Source organism: Pelmatolapia mariae, linkage group LG5 (genome assembly GCF_036321145.2).
Source record: "Pelmatolapia mariae isolate MD_Pm_ZW linkage group LG5, Pm_UMD_F_2, whole genome shotgun sequence".
NCBI classification, from domain to species: domain Eukaryota; kingdom Metazoa; phylum Chordata; class Actinopteri; order Cichliformes; family Cichlidae; genus Pelmatolapia; species Pelmatolapia mariae.
Window position 1 is genome coordinate 9,483,346 of NC_086231.1, and position 12,534 is coordinate 9,495,879.

A 12,534-nucleotide genomic window follows, 5' to 3' on the forward strand; every position below is an offset into this window, starting at 1 on the left:
TCAAAACTGAAGTGTATGCTGTATTCATCCAAGAAATACAGCATATAATCCCTTTAAAACCACAACCTGTGGTTTTCACACTTTGGATTGGATTGGCACAGATTAAATAAGCAAGATATAACACGTTCACGGGTGACAGAATATTTACCCACCATTAATTACCACAGAGATATAGTTTTAAAGTCTTCTAATTTGATTCTGGGAAACAAAGCAAATAAGTAGCATGTTTTTTTTCCAAAATATCAGTAACTTGATTCATATTGTACATCCAATAATTCAAATTTTAAAAAGAGACACACAGTACTCAACTGCATCTTCATTGCATGGGCGCTAGTGATAATGGTAGCAATAACATTAGTTGTCTTCAACATGGAAAAATGGAATAATGATCAATATTGGATCAGATTTTTTGTGTTCTATAAATACTATAGCAGATTGTAAAGCTCTAAAAGGATTATGGTTACACCAAAGTTATCCATAACACCATATGGACTGGACAAGCAACCAACTTTGACAGGGGACATTTGGCTCTCATTTATCTTAATAAAATCTGAGGAGAGAGTTCATTAATGTTGTCACTTACATGCACAGTTGAGGTGACACACAAGGATATAAACTAAAATGAAACATTTTTTTAAAAAAGTATCAAAAGTACATTTAAAACAGTTCTGCAAGAGGCAGTTCTGTATAATTACAACCGACTGGTTCAACTTTAACCACATCATGAACCAGTAAGGATAATTACAACCATGCACGCAAAGTACGCTCATAGTGAAATGTAGCCACAGTTATAAAACGGCAAAAGCCTCCGTCTTAGATGGCATAGTATACAAAACAGGAGCGACTTTTTCCCAGGGTGCAGAGGTAGAGTAATCAACTCACTTCTCAATAGGACTTGTGACTGTGAGCACAGAATCGTCAGCACATTTCTATTTCTTTTGTATTTTTTTTAGTGAGATCCAGCTTTAAAGCTAACATCACAAGCAAGTGAATGCGCTCTTTTGAGTTCCAAAGGGACATGCCATGTGCTCCATAATCACTATCCTCACAAGCTAGGTTGTTACTGCCATAACATATCTCCATTGCAGCTGTTTAACTTTTTAATTACCAAACTGTATGACTTCATTTTAGAACTACTATAAATAAAATTATACCAGTAGAACTGAACCGAAGGGGTACAGCAACCTTTTTGGATGAGTCTGGATCCATGAGGCCTTTCCATAATGGCGGCACTGTAGCTGAAAGATCATAGCCTGACCAAAATGGAATGCAAAAACAAAAACCTTTGCCTTCCAAAAAGATTGTTATCCAAAAAAAAACTCTTTTTGCTCCTATGGGCATTTGAGAAAGACAATACAAGGCATAGCTATATATATATAGATAGATAGAGAGAGAGAGAGAGAGAGAGAGAGAGAGAGAGTGTGTGTGTGTGTGTGTGTGTGTGTGTGTGTGTGTGTGTGTGTGTGTGTGTGTGTGTGTGTGTGTGCGCATTTATAACACTTAAATGTTGAGTCCAGCAGATGAATGTTAATGGAATTATAATTGTTAAAGTCATAGAATAGCTCTTTGATACAGTGAGAACAATATGTATGGGACCGACTGGCACAAGTACAGTTTTGATATCTTCTCGTGTCGGGTCTTCAGCCTTCAGCCTTGAGCGGATGTTTGTCAGTCTTTTTTTTTTTAAGCTGGTAAAATGAACAGAGTTTAAAACTAGTGACTGACTTGGCAGGTCTGACACCTTCTCAGTTACAGGCAGTGTATTTGGGGTCATTCTTATGTTGTTGGGTGAAGGTAAGCAATGAGATTGGTGGAGCTACTTTGTACATACAGTGGTTTAAAAAATGCGCGCACTCTGGATTCTATTCTGCTGCTGCTTAGATCTATTGCAATGTCACAAAAGGCAAGAAAGCCTGTTCCTGAAACAGCCATACATGCAAGCCATGACATGACCACCTCTATGTTTATGATTGCGAGTTGTTATCTCGAGTTGAGGCCATTTATATGCCAAACTTAAATACATAAGTCTAATTATGCAAAGTGCCTCAGGTTTTTCACAGTACTAAACAATTCAAAGTCAACATTTAAGCCAATTCATTTTTATATGCCTTATTAGACTATATTTAAGATGTTTTTGGTTAGTTAGTGGTGTATGTATCTGATGTCAGTTTTTCAGTAAGTTGCGTAAGATCCTGCATGTCACAGGGTTTTCCTTTATTTTTTGTTTATTTGTGTGTTTGTTTTTTAATTAAGTAGACTTGTCTATGTTACATTAGCTTCAATATTCAGGCATTTTAATCAAAATAACAAAATAGTGTATTTAGCAAGTAGTTTGCAGATACAGATATACTATTTTCCTGGAGTTTAATTCAACTTTCAAGCCCCCAGTTTTGAACCCCTACTGTGTTAGCTGCCTTTTAACCGCAGTCATTTAAAGAGATTAAAATCTGGGCGCTGGGCTTATGCTTTCACATAGCATTCAGCATGAATCAGTGTCCCTCAGGGACACGGGATTGGCTCATCAAAGGATAAATCTTTGCAAACTGACATGCCAATGAAGCCTGTTCCTGCCTGATATACATTTATTTCTCTCTCTTACTTTAAAAAGATATCTTGATCTCTGTGAGACTACCTGTATGAAGATAAAACAAAAACTAATTCACCCATGAGTAATAAATTATGAGCCGCATACGTATTGAGAGAATTCTTACATAGCCTACACTGAAACTTCAGTTCATGTCAGAACAGGTTTCAGCTTTCATTTCAGCCAATCCAGCGGCTCTATCTTTCTGGAGAAAGATTATTAATATTCTGTTATTGTTCAGAAGCTGAAATAAAAACACTCTTAAACTATATTTCTCCTTTTCCTTATGGTAAGAGACACTGTTAAATAAGGAGCAAGGCATCCTAAATGTTTATTTCATGTATCAGCACAGTGGTGCATTTTTTACCTGAGCATGGTGGAGTTGCAGCAGGCTACTGCCCCCAGGCTTGTGAACCAAACCCCACCCAATCTTCCATACTGGACTGAACCTGAAGCTTTTCTCTGTGGAGGTTGCACGTTCCCCATGTGCCTGTTTCCTGACACGCTCAAAGGACATACACATATGGGTAACTGGTGACTCTGAACTGGCCTTAGGCGTTTCAAGTGGGGTGCTTGAAATGCATATAATAAAGTGCTGTATGAATGTCTCTGTGAATGGTGAGCGGTTAGTATGGGCTCTACATAAATACCCTTCAAATTCTATTTACCGTGTCATAGATTATACTTTAAGTACTGTGGTATTCTAGTAGTTTCATTTATTATGCCAATTTGGTCAGTCATACAGATTCAGCTCTTGTCTGCACATTATTTATTTTGAGCAGACTACTGAATACTAAATTAAAAGAGACTTGGTCTACTATTTCTTTTAACTATACTCAGACTTGCATGAATATTATTAATGCCAGCAGAGAGAGAGTATTGATTAGCACAGTCCAGAAACAGAATAACAGTCCACCCGATACTGTCCAAACCAACAAGCCTTTATTTTTTTTTTTTTGCTTTATTTTATTTTTACGCTGCTCTTTTGTGCAGCTCAAACACAAAAGTATAGCATTTTAATTAGTGAGCTTTAAAGGTGCTATTTGCTGTCTTTGGTTAGAATGAGCCAGCTCGGTGTTTCTCCATATATCCTGCTTATGCCTGTAGCTGTATAGTTAGTGCTGAAACACCAGAATGATATCAATCTGCTTATCCAACCCTCAAAAAATAAATAAAAAAAATAAGCCTAATTTCCATTCGCAAACTATTCCCTCACTAACATGTTTCTGCTAGCGTGCAAATAAAATCAGAACTGCCAGAACTTTAAACTTTGAAACTCCACAATCTCCATGTTTGTGTTTATATTAACCTTGTATTTCATATTTCAGTCTCTGCAACAAAAAGGGGAGTTAAAGAGTATAAAATGAAAAAGTTTTGCTGTGTTTGCTGAGACTGAACAGGGCTAACTTTTACTTCAGCTGTCTAAATGTTCTTCTCTTGACTTCCTTGCTTAGGTGCAATGCAGCATTCCAGACAAGTCGAAACATGACGGTGTGTGCGCTCTGTCTCAAAGAATCAGTTAAACTGGGTGGATGCAAGGAAATGGGTCACACACATCTAGCTCTGTAACTTAAGATTGTAAAAAAAATAAAATAAAGATTGTGTTAAACTCGGGTCACCTCCTGTCAGCTATTCTGAGGTAAGGTATAATTCAGCAATTCGAACCCAGACGAACCCCAGATGAACACTGCACTGAATTAAAGCTACTTCCGAGATGGCTTTTTTGTTTTTTTTTAAACCATCACCCCTGCATTTTAAAAAAAATACCAAATGAGTTGATTTACATAAAAGTACAGTTTTCTGTGGCATTCTCCATCAGTAGCTTCACTCAAATTCTCTAAACAAGACAGCTGAAAAAATGTCCTTTTGAAGGAAAGGCAAAGACAACATCAGCAAGCTTGAAAAGAGCTTATTACGTCTGTCAATTCTTCACAATTTAGGTTTTTTAAGCATAACTTTTTAAGGATTATTTTATTACTGGTACTTTTTCATTAGAGTAACAAGCCCCAGTTGCTATATTCGGAGAAAGATTTTCATGGGATTACCAACTAAGATGTATTTTAATCCACAAAATAACATTTAAGGTTACAGGATTTAATAAAGAGGTTGGCAGGTTGATGGTGCTTTCAAATGAACTTCATTTATGATCATCATTATCAAACTATTGGTATTAGGAGGTTGTTATACATTTGTGCTTTTTGCCACTTTTTGCACATAGTGGTTTCTATGATTAACATTTGGATGTTTGTGTAATTCATAAACGTTTCTGTGGGGGAGGGGACAGTTCTGGTTTAACATTTAGTTCCCGGGTAAAAGAAAAGGGAAAAAAAAGAAGCTGTTTTTGGGGTGTGGACTTGCTTCAAGGCAGAAAAGGGGGAGGTTTAACCCTCTTGCTGCTTTGCCATTGGTGGACACAGGGACAAAAATGCCTGTACGTGGTGCAGGTAAACAGACTGAAATCAGGCACGGCAGAAGAGGATCACCTGGCGTGACTTACTGCAACACTTCAGTTTCATTTAAATCCACCACCCCGGAAAACTTGACAGCTTTTTCGTTTGTGGCTTTGCACAGGTTTGTGTCGTATACCTTGCCTAACTACACACAAGGAAAGAGAAGGGTTAGCATTCGTTTTTTTTTTTTAATTCTTTTTTGGGCGGGGTAAATATCAATTAGTTGTGCCTTGTTGTGTTTTCTAGGTGGCAAGTGCATTGCCTTGTCATACAGGTGAAATGAGACTTCAAACTGAAAAGTGTGCATAGACAGGCACTTACAGGGGTTTTTTGTAAAGTGAATAATTAAGTGTTAGGAGTAAATGCTTGAGCTGAAGGCTGTGAGATGCTGTAATAGATGGTTACAATTGTGTGGGTTTGGTCTGTACGTGTTAATCAGCACCCTGCATTCATCAAGCTGAAAAGACTGCAAAAGGATGGAAAACATCGAAAACAGGTCCTTACTTGTGCAGGGAGAGGCCTCGCCTGGCACGCCCTTCACACAACCTGTACAGAAGGAAACTTGAGCATACACTCCAATGGAACCTGTCTTTCATGTATTTGTTCTCTTTAATTAATCAACCTCTTCTTCCCTGACAGAAACAGAAAGAATGACATCACTGAAAGCACTGAAGGGAAAAATCAGTGTCAACGTTCCCAGTGATTCGCCACCTGAAGGGAGGCTTCAGCGTGCTCACTTCACTTGTGAAACCATCCATGTATTCTATCCTTCATTCCACCGGAGTCTGTGTAAAGTGCTAATCAGATTTCAGTGGTTTGAAGAGTAAGACACATGGAATTTTTCATCCTCAGAGAAGCTTAAGTCATATAATCACATTATCAAGGGTTTTAATGGTTGCAACTTTTACAATAAATTTTAACAGGGTTTTGTTTTTTTGTTTTTTAGATAAAAGACATGGCCTTTAATGCCCTTTGAAGGCAACGTGATGGTGAAAGCAACAGTTCTGCACAAGCACTGAAAGAGGACTTGTCCTCCTCATTCATACCTGCAATGCGACAGTAGTTGAATACCGCTGCACTGATTGCACTTTAGAGTTATTGCAGGATCACAGAGTGCTGGCAGCCCCACTTTATGTCTTTTTGACTGTCACTCACAGAGGTTGCTGTGTCCTCACCCTGTCTCTCTCTCTCTCTTTAGACTTACTTCTTCGAGACATAGCAATTACATAATGACTCCTAAACTCCCACATTGCCACTTTCACAGCAAGCTCATCTGAGCTTTTGCCAAGATGTATTTTTGTGTCCCTAAAGTCTTATAACTGTACCCAAGAAGCCTAGACATACAATATAACATGTCCATGGAATGGAGTAACTCATTGTTGATTAATGAACATCGCTTTTTTCCCTCCAAAGAATATAGTTTTTTCCATAAGGTTTTAAACAATTCTCTGTGGGACAATTAGCCTGGCTCATTAGCACAGGACACTTCCCAGATTACATTCAAAGCCTTAATTATAGCTAAATAGGCAGCTACATTGAGCCCATGTCAACCAACTATAATTCTTCCTCCCAATTAATATAGAGGGAATATAAACTAACAAAAGAACATAGTGCCAGATCAGCAGAGATCTGTACAGACTTGTGCTCCGTAACAGGGTTGTTCTGATTGATAGTGACATAATAAATAAGGAACTATTAGGTATTTGAATTAAAACATATCTGAAAGGTCTCTTTAACAAAGAAAAAGGCATCATGTTGTGAATTAATAACTACCAAAGCCATTACACAGGAAAAAATTCCCAAATTTTAAGCAAAATGGGGAAATTGTGGAAAATAGTGTACTCAGTATATTTCAAAGACAGAATAACCCATGCATGACCCAGAGTTTCAAAAATTCTGTCTGAGGTTAATCTCAGCTTCCCCTGCAGCCCAGTGATCAACTGATCCCAGCAGGCCTCACATGCTAGAAAGATTTTTGGTTTTCTCCACAGCAGACTTCTCATGTGCTACACACCCCAGCCTGCTGTTCACCTTCCTGTTTGATGCAATTATAACCAGAGGGCTTAGTGCTGCATATAGCGAGCCAAAGAATATACGCAGGTCAGAGATCAGTGAGGAACTCATGGTTTTCTTCACAGTGAGGGTGTACACCCAAAGCCCATTATCTGCCCCATAGAAGACAACATACAAGGTCACAAGTGCCACCACAGCTTTGGCAGCTCGTTGTTCAGCTCCACCATTTCCAGCACCACCGCCACCACTACTGCGGAGTCCCTTCACCTGCTGGCTGTGCTTGTAAAGGAATACCAGGATAATCAGACTTGCGAGTGTCATGAGGGCCATGGGCACAACATCTCTGCCAACCTGGACTGCCCCGTTGGCATCTCTGGACAACTTTGAAGGAAAGTTCAAATAGCAGAATTGTACATTAATGCCATTGTCTATCGCGCTAGTTTCATTCTTGGTACTGAAAGAAAACAGTATGGCTGCTGTTGTCATGCAGGCATTGAGAACCCAAAGGAAGAGGAACACAAAGGCCAAATAGTGACCTAACAAGGCACGAACAGAAGCCCAGCTTGATCCTGGAGGGGCAATGCTCAAGCACTGATAGGTACTCAGCAGGAAAGTGAGCCAGATTGAGAGGGCACGTGTTGTTCTATAGATAAAGATCACTGATTTACAGCCTGTGTCTCCAAAGATGTCGGCCAGACGGAAGGAGGCCAGGGTCTCCGTCAAAGCACGTACAACCACCACCAGCAGGTTGACACACGCCAGGTGCAGGAGAATAGAATCAGCTGCTAAAAGTCGCTTCTCCTGGTACAGCAAGAGGAGGAATGCCACAATTACAGTGGCATTACCTGGAATTCCCACAACGGTCAGGGAGAGATAGAGCATCCCACGGACAAACACCTCTGATGCCATTCCTACAGGAAGTTGAAAATCAATAAAATCACATTATCAATATGTTATTTGTCATGCACTTCTAAATGTCAAATGGTGCCTAGCATTTAAATGGTTTCAGGAAAAAATCGTTTCGAAGGTTAAACTCCTACCTGAGAACCGTCGAAGCTAAAGAGGTCTAAAGTGGACCTTGTGCCTGTCACGCTGTGATCCTTCTCTCCTGATGTAGTCAGGGTGTTTGTGTTCTTATACTGGCAGACAGGTAAGATCTGTTTTGCATGGTCCATTGACTTCTCTTCCCTCAGCCTCCAATTACTTGAGATCAATTCAGATGACTGCTTCTGTACCTGTATTGGGTTTCAGACAGGATAACACAGTGGAAGCTGTGTGTGTCCTCGTACAAAGAGCTTACCAGTGGATGAGAGATATGACATTAATGAAAGCACAATATCTATCAGTCCCATGTTTATTGTCAAAAAAAAAAGATTACAATCATTCCTCAATGTCACTGTTTCACTGAGTGGAGAGAATTAAATCAATTTTCTAATTACTGAACCTATATGCAGATCCCTGTGTAAAACCCTCAACATTACTTTTGCATTTTTCATATCTTCAATCTTTTTTTAAAGCCACTGCAAATCAGAAACCCTCGCTGTGTTGGTTAGATGGCTACCAACACCACAGTGTCCTCCAGTGGAGGAAGTGGAAACAAAGGAAAAAGTCAAAGGACATTCAACTCACTCTGCACGATAGATCACCTGCAATTTTCATTTGGAGTGTGATCCAATTTATGATTGTGTAATTCATCCACAGCAATAAAAATTCTTAATAGAATTTAACCTAAACTGTGAGGATGCTGTAAGGCCAATATGATTTAACAACGGGGAACTGCTAGGGAACATTAAGCTTAATTCCTGTAAGAACACACAAGACACGTCCTCTTTTGAAAATTATAGAGTACTCTTTTGAAATAGTGTGGCCACATTCAGGAAACCCTGATTAAATATTTATTCTGAACACTATGAATATAATGTATGTGTTGGCACTAATGTTGGTTTGATACAATTTCTCCTTGAAAATTCTTGTTCTGTTTTGTTAATTGAAATACTTTTTCTCTGTCATTGAAAACCAACTGGGTAAAACTGAACATGCAAATGTACAAAATATTTACATTTGTTTATTACAGTTTAATTTTTTCATATTTCTTGTTTTCCAGGATTTTCATCTAGTCTAGTATGTTTCCCTCTATATATCCACCTTTTTAATGAGTCTGGATATATATCATTTAGTGCGGATGTTCTGTGCCTCTCTGTGTTAGTCCAGCTTTTATGAAAATAGGAATGAAATTAAAAGCCAGTCATGTTATGTTTTTGATTGAACATTACACGAAAATCAGCTGTGTTTATGTATAGAAAAAAAAATCAAATGTGAGTTCCCGAAGAGTTTAGAGTGAATGAGTTTTAGATGATGAAGACAAATGAAATGTAAAATGCTGGGAGGTCAGCTGTCCCCATCTCCTTGTGAGGCTGTTAAGTCAAAATCTTCTGAAAGTGCATTTTTCTTTCTATTGGAAGGATTAAAAGGTGCAGTGAGAAATACAATGAATAACCCCTCTGCCAGTTCAGAGATTTTGCCCTCATCAGCACACACAAAGGAACAAAAGAGTGTAAAGTGATATTTCTCTTAACTAAACTGAGCTGAACATCTAAGAATGGACCTGATTTTTTAAAAATGCATTAACATTAACCGCAATGGGTTTTATCAATTTCACATTACGATACGCAAGGCACTGCAAGGGTCTGTTTGTGTCCTAGTAACATAAATTTTATCATTACAGGGTATGCATGATATTTGCATGCCGTCCAGATTGTTCCAATTGTGTGGGCTTTTCTAGAAGCCACTACACAACTGTGCACTTGAGCTGAAAGCATTTTTTACACATATAGAATATGTATGTACAGCGTGGACAATAATAAATCTCTGCTGTCTGCAGCTTCAAGGGAATATAATATATAACAAGAATAGTTTTTTGACACACACACACACTCATATTCACCTGTTGTTCTGACAAACAACAAAATTATAATAGGAGAATAGGAGCAATGCTAAAAACAGATTACATCAGCGAGAACATATCTCCTGTCAAGAGAAAAAAAGAAATATTTAACTCACAATGAAGCATACTGTTGCAATCCCCTGAGAAGGACATGCTTGAACTTGCCATTTTAATTAGCTCTCAGAACATTTAAACATGTTACAAAAACACACAGGGAAGCAAATAACACATCCAGTGATTATCTATTCCAAGGCTCCCCCCCTCGATCCCACCTCCACCCCCAGGGAAAAGCAGGCTTCTCAAACAACACCGTTTTAGCACAAAAATAAACTTGTGCAGCTGACCAGGTTAGAGTCCTTATAAAGACACATTTGCCATTTACAGGTTAGCTGGTTAGAAAACGGGAATACTTATAACAAACTTCCGTTGTCGGTGCTAAGTATTAAAACATAAATGAATAATGTCTAGTTGTCCCTGTGCCCCCAATTAGTGCAGACATGCATTGTTATATGGCTAATTGTTTTGCTTCTCTGTGTCTTTAACATGCTCCCAGGACATGATGGAGAAAAGGAGCGCATGCTGAAGCACCAGCTGTGCGTGTAAAGGCCTCTTGATGGCTCATTCAAAGCATCATCAGGCTGCTTTTGCGTAAACAGTAACCACTCACGGCTGTCTCCACATGGTCAATCAACCGTATTTTTTAAAACTCTGCAGGGAAATAGCTTTATGATATTTCAAAGTGCAGGAAAATAACACTTAAGAATTTACATAAGGAAATGATTTTCCCAGACTGCAACCAACAACTAAAATCTCTTGACCTTCTCTTGAATCTTTGAAAGAAAGCAAATTTCCACATGTTCCAAAGTTGTGCTCGTTGAAATGACTCTCCAGCATTCTTAACATTATTTCAAGGTAACCTTATAATTTCCTAAGGGATTAATAAAGTATTCTAACTCTGATTAATATGATCGTAAGTTAAAACTCAGATTGAGCTAGAAAATAAACCCCATACAAAATTCTGCCATCACTACTATTATTATGTTTTTGGGCAGTATTTTTAAAAAGAATATATTTACCCCATTACATTGAGAACATGTTAATCATGGATCTGTTATAAGCCATGTAGTGGTCAATATAGCAAGCCAAAAAGGTGTATCAACATCCATGGGGACGCTGTCTCCTTTGTGGGTCTTGTCCTCTGAGACCATGAGTCATATTTCGTTTGTTGCACTAATATCTTGGCCAATCGTCCTTAGGGGCATCTAGGATTATATATTGCACTTACAAAGCCCCTTCAACATTTAAAGCACTAAATACTTTACTTTTTCTCTGCAACTTCAGGTGAGCATCATTTTCACTACAGGTGACACAATTCTATTGGTGTTATCTGGTTTTATCAAAACTCGTGTAGCCATCTTGAAAGATTAAGGTTATGTGCATAGTATTTATCACAGTTTTGGTTTTCTGCTTTGGTAATCACGACAGCTGCAGGTCTTGGTGGCATGGATCTGTGTGTGACCATCAAAGGGGTCTCCTTCCTCTTGCAAACAGGTATGGGCATTTTAGGAAACACTGTGGTACTTTTGGCGTACACCCATATCATTTGCACTGGACCGAAGCTCCTTCCTGTGGACATGATCCTGTGCCACCTGGCCTTTGCCAACCTGTTGCTGCTGCTGACCCGCTGTGTCCCCCAGACAATGACGGTGTTTGGGCTGAAGGACCTATTGAATGATCCGGGCTGTAAGGTGGTGATCTATGCTTACCGCATTGGCCGGGCTTTGTCAGTCTGCATCACCTGCATGCTAAGTGTGTTTCAGGCAGTGACCATCACCCCTACTGGGCCTTACTTGTCCAGGCTGAAGCCTTCACTTCCGTCCCTGGTTATTCCCACCTTTGCAGGGCTGTGGCTCTTCAATATGGCCATATGCATAGCAGCTCCATTATTCTCCATGGCTCCACGAAATGGCACTGTCCCTGCCTTTACCCTAAACCTGGGCTTCTGCCATGTGGACTTCAGAGACAACTTGTCCTATGTGATTAACGGGGTGGCTGTCTCTGGGAGGGATTTTGCATTTGTTGCCCTGATGGTGGGCTCCAGCTGTTATATCCTGCTGCTGCTCCACCGGCACAGCCACCAAGTGAAAGGGATTCGTCGCTCTCAGGGTGGAGGGGCAGAGACCAGAGCAGCCAAAACAGTGCTAACCCTGGTAGTTCTCTATGTGGTCTTCTTTGGGATTGATAATGTGATCTGGATCTACATGCTGACGGTGGCAAAAGTGTCACCGGTGGTGGCTGATATGAGGGTGTTTTTCTCTTCATGCTATGCCTCTCTCAGCCCCTACTTTATCATTTCCTCAAACAAAAAGGTCAAAGCAAAGATCGTGTGCACAGCTGAGCATGAGCAGCCATCAGCGGACACTCAAGATTCGAATGACAAATGACTCTGTCTCTATCTTAACAGCCTGCTGACTCACCTGCTAGACAGCAGAGTTGTTCTATCAGACCATATCATTTTCAGGATACTCTTATTTAGCTATTAT

General features: G+C 39.5%; 2 protein-coding genes across 2 annotated transcripts; one reads left to right on the top strand and one right to left on the bottom strand.

Annotated features, from left to right (window-relative positions):
- Positions 1-6,990: 6,990 nt before the first annotated feature.
- On the bottom strand, positions 6,991-7,956 carry LOC134626962 (olfactory receptor class A-like protein 1). The gene has a single exon (XM_063472866.1). It carries the CDS (start codon positions 7,954-7,956, stop codon positions 6,991-6,993), a length of 966 nt encoding a protein of 321 aa, XP_063328936.1.
- Positions 7,957-11,472: 3,516 nt separating this feature from the next.
- Positions 11,473-12,435, top strand: LOC134626963 (olfactory receptor class A-like protein 1). Its single transcript, XM_063472868.1, has one exon. The coding sequence runs from the start codon at positions 11,494-11,496 to the stop codon at positions 12,433-12,435; it is 942 nt and encodes a 313-aa protein (XP_063328938.1). The 5' UTR covers positions 11,473-11,493.
- The last annotated feature ends 99 nt before the right edge of the window (positions 12,436-12,534 follow it).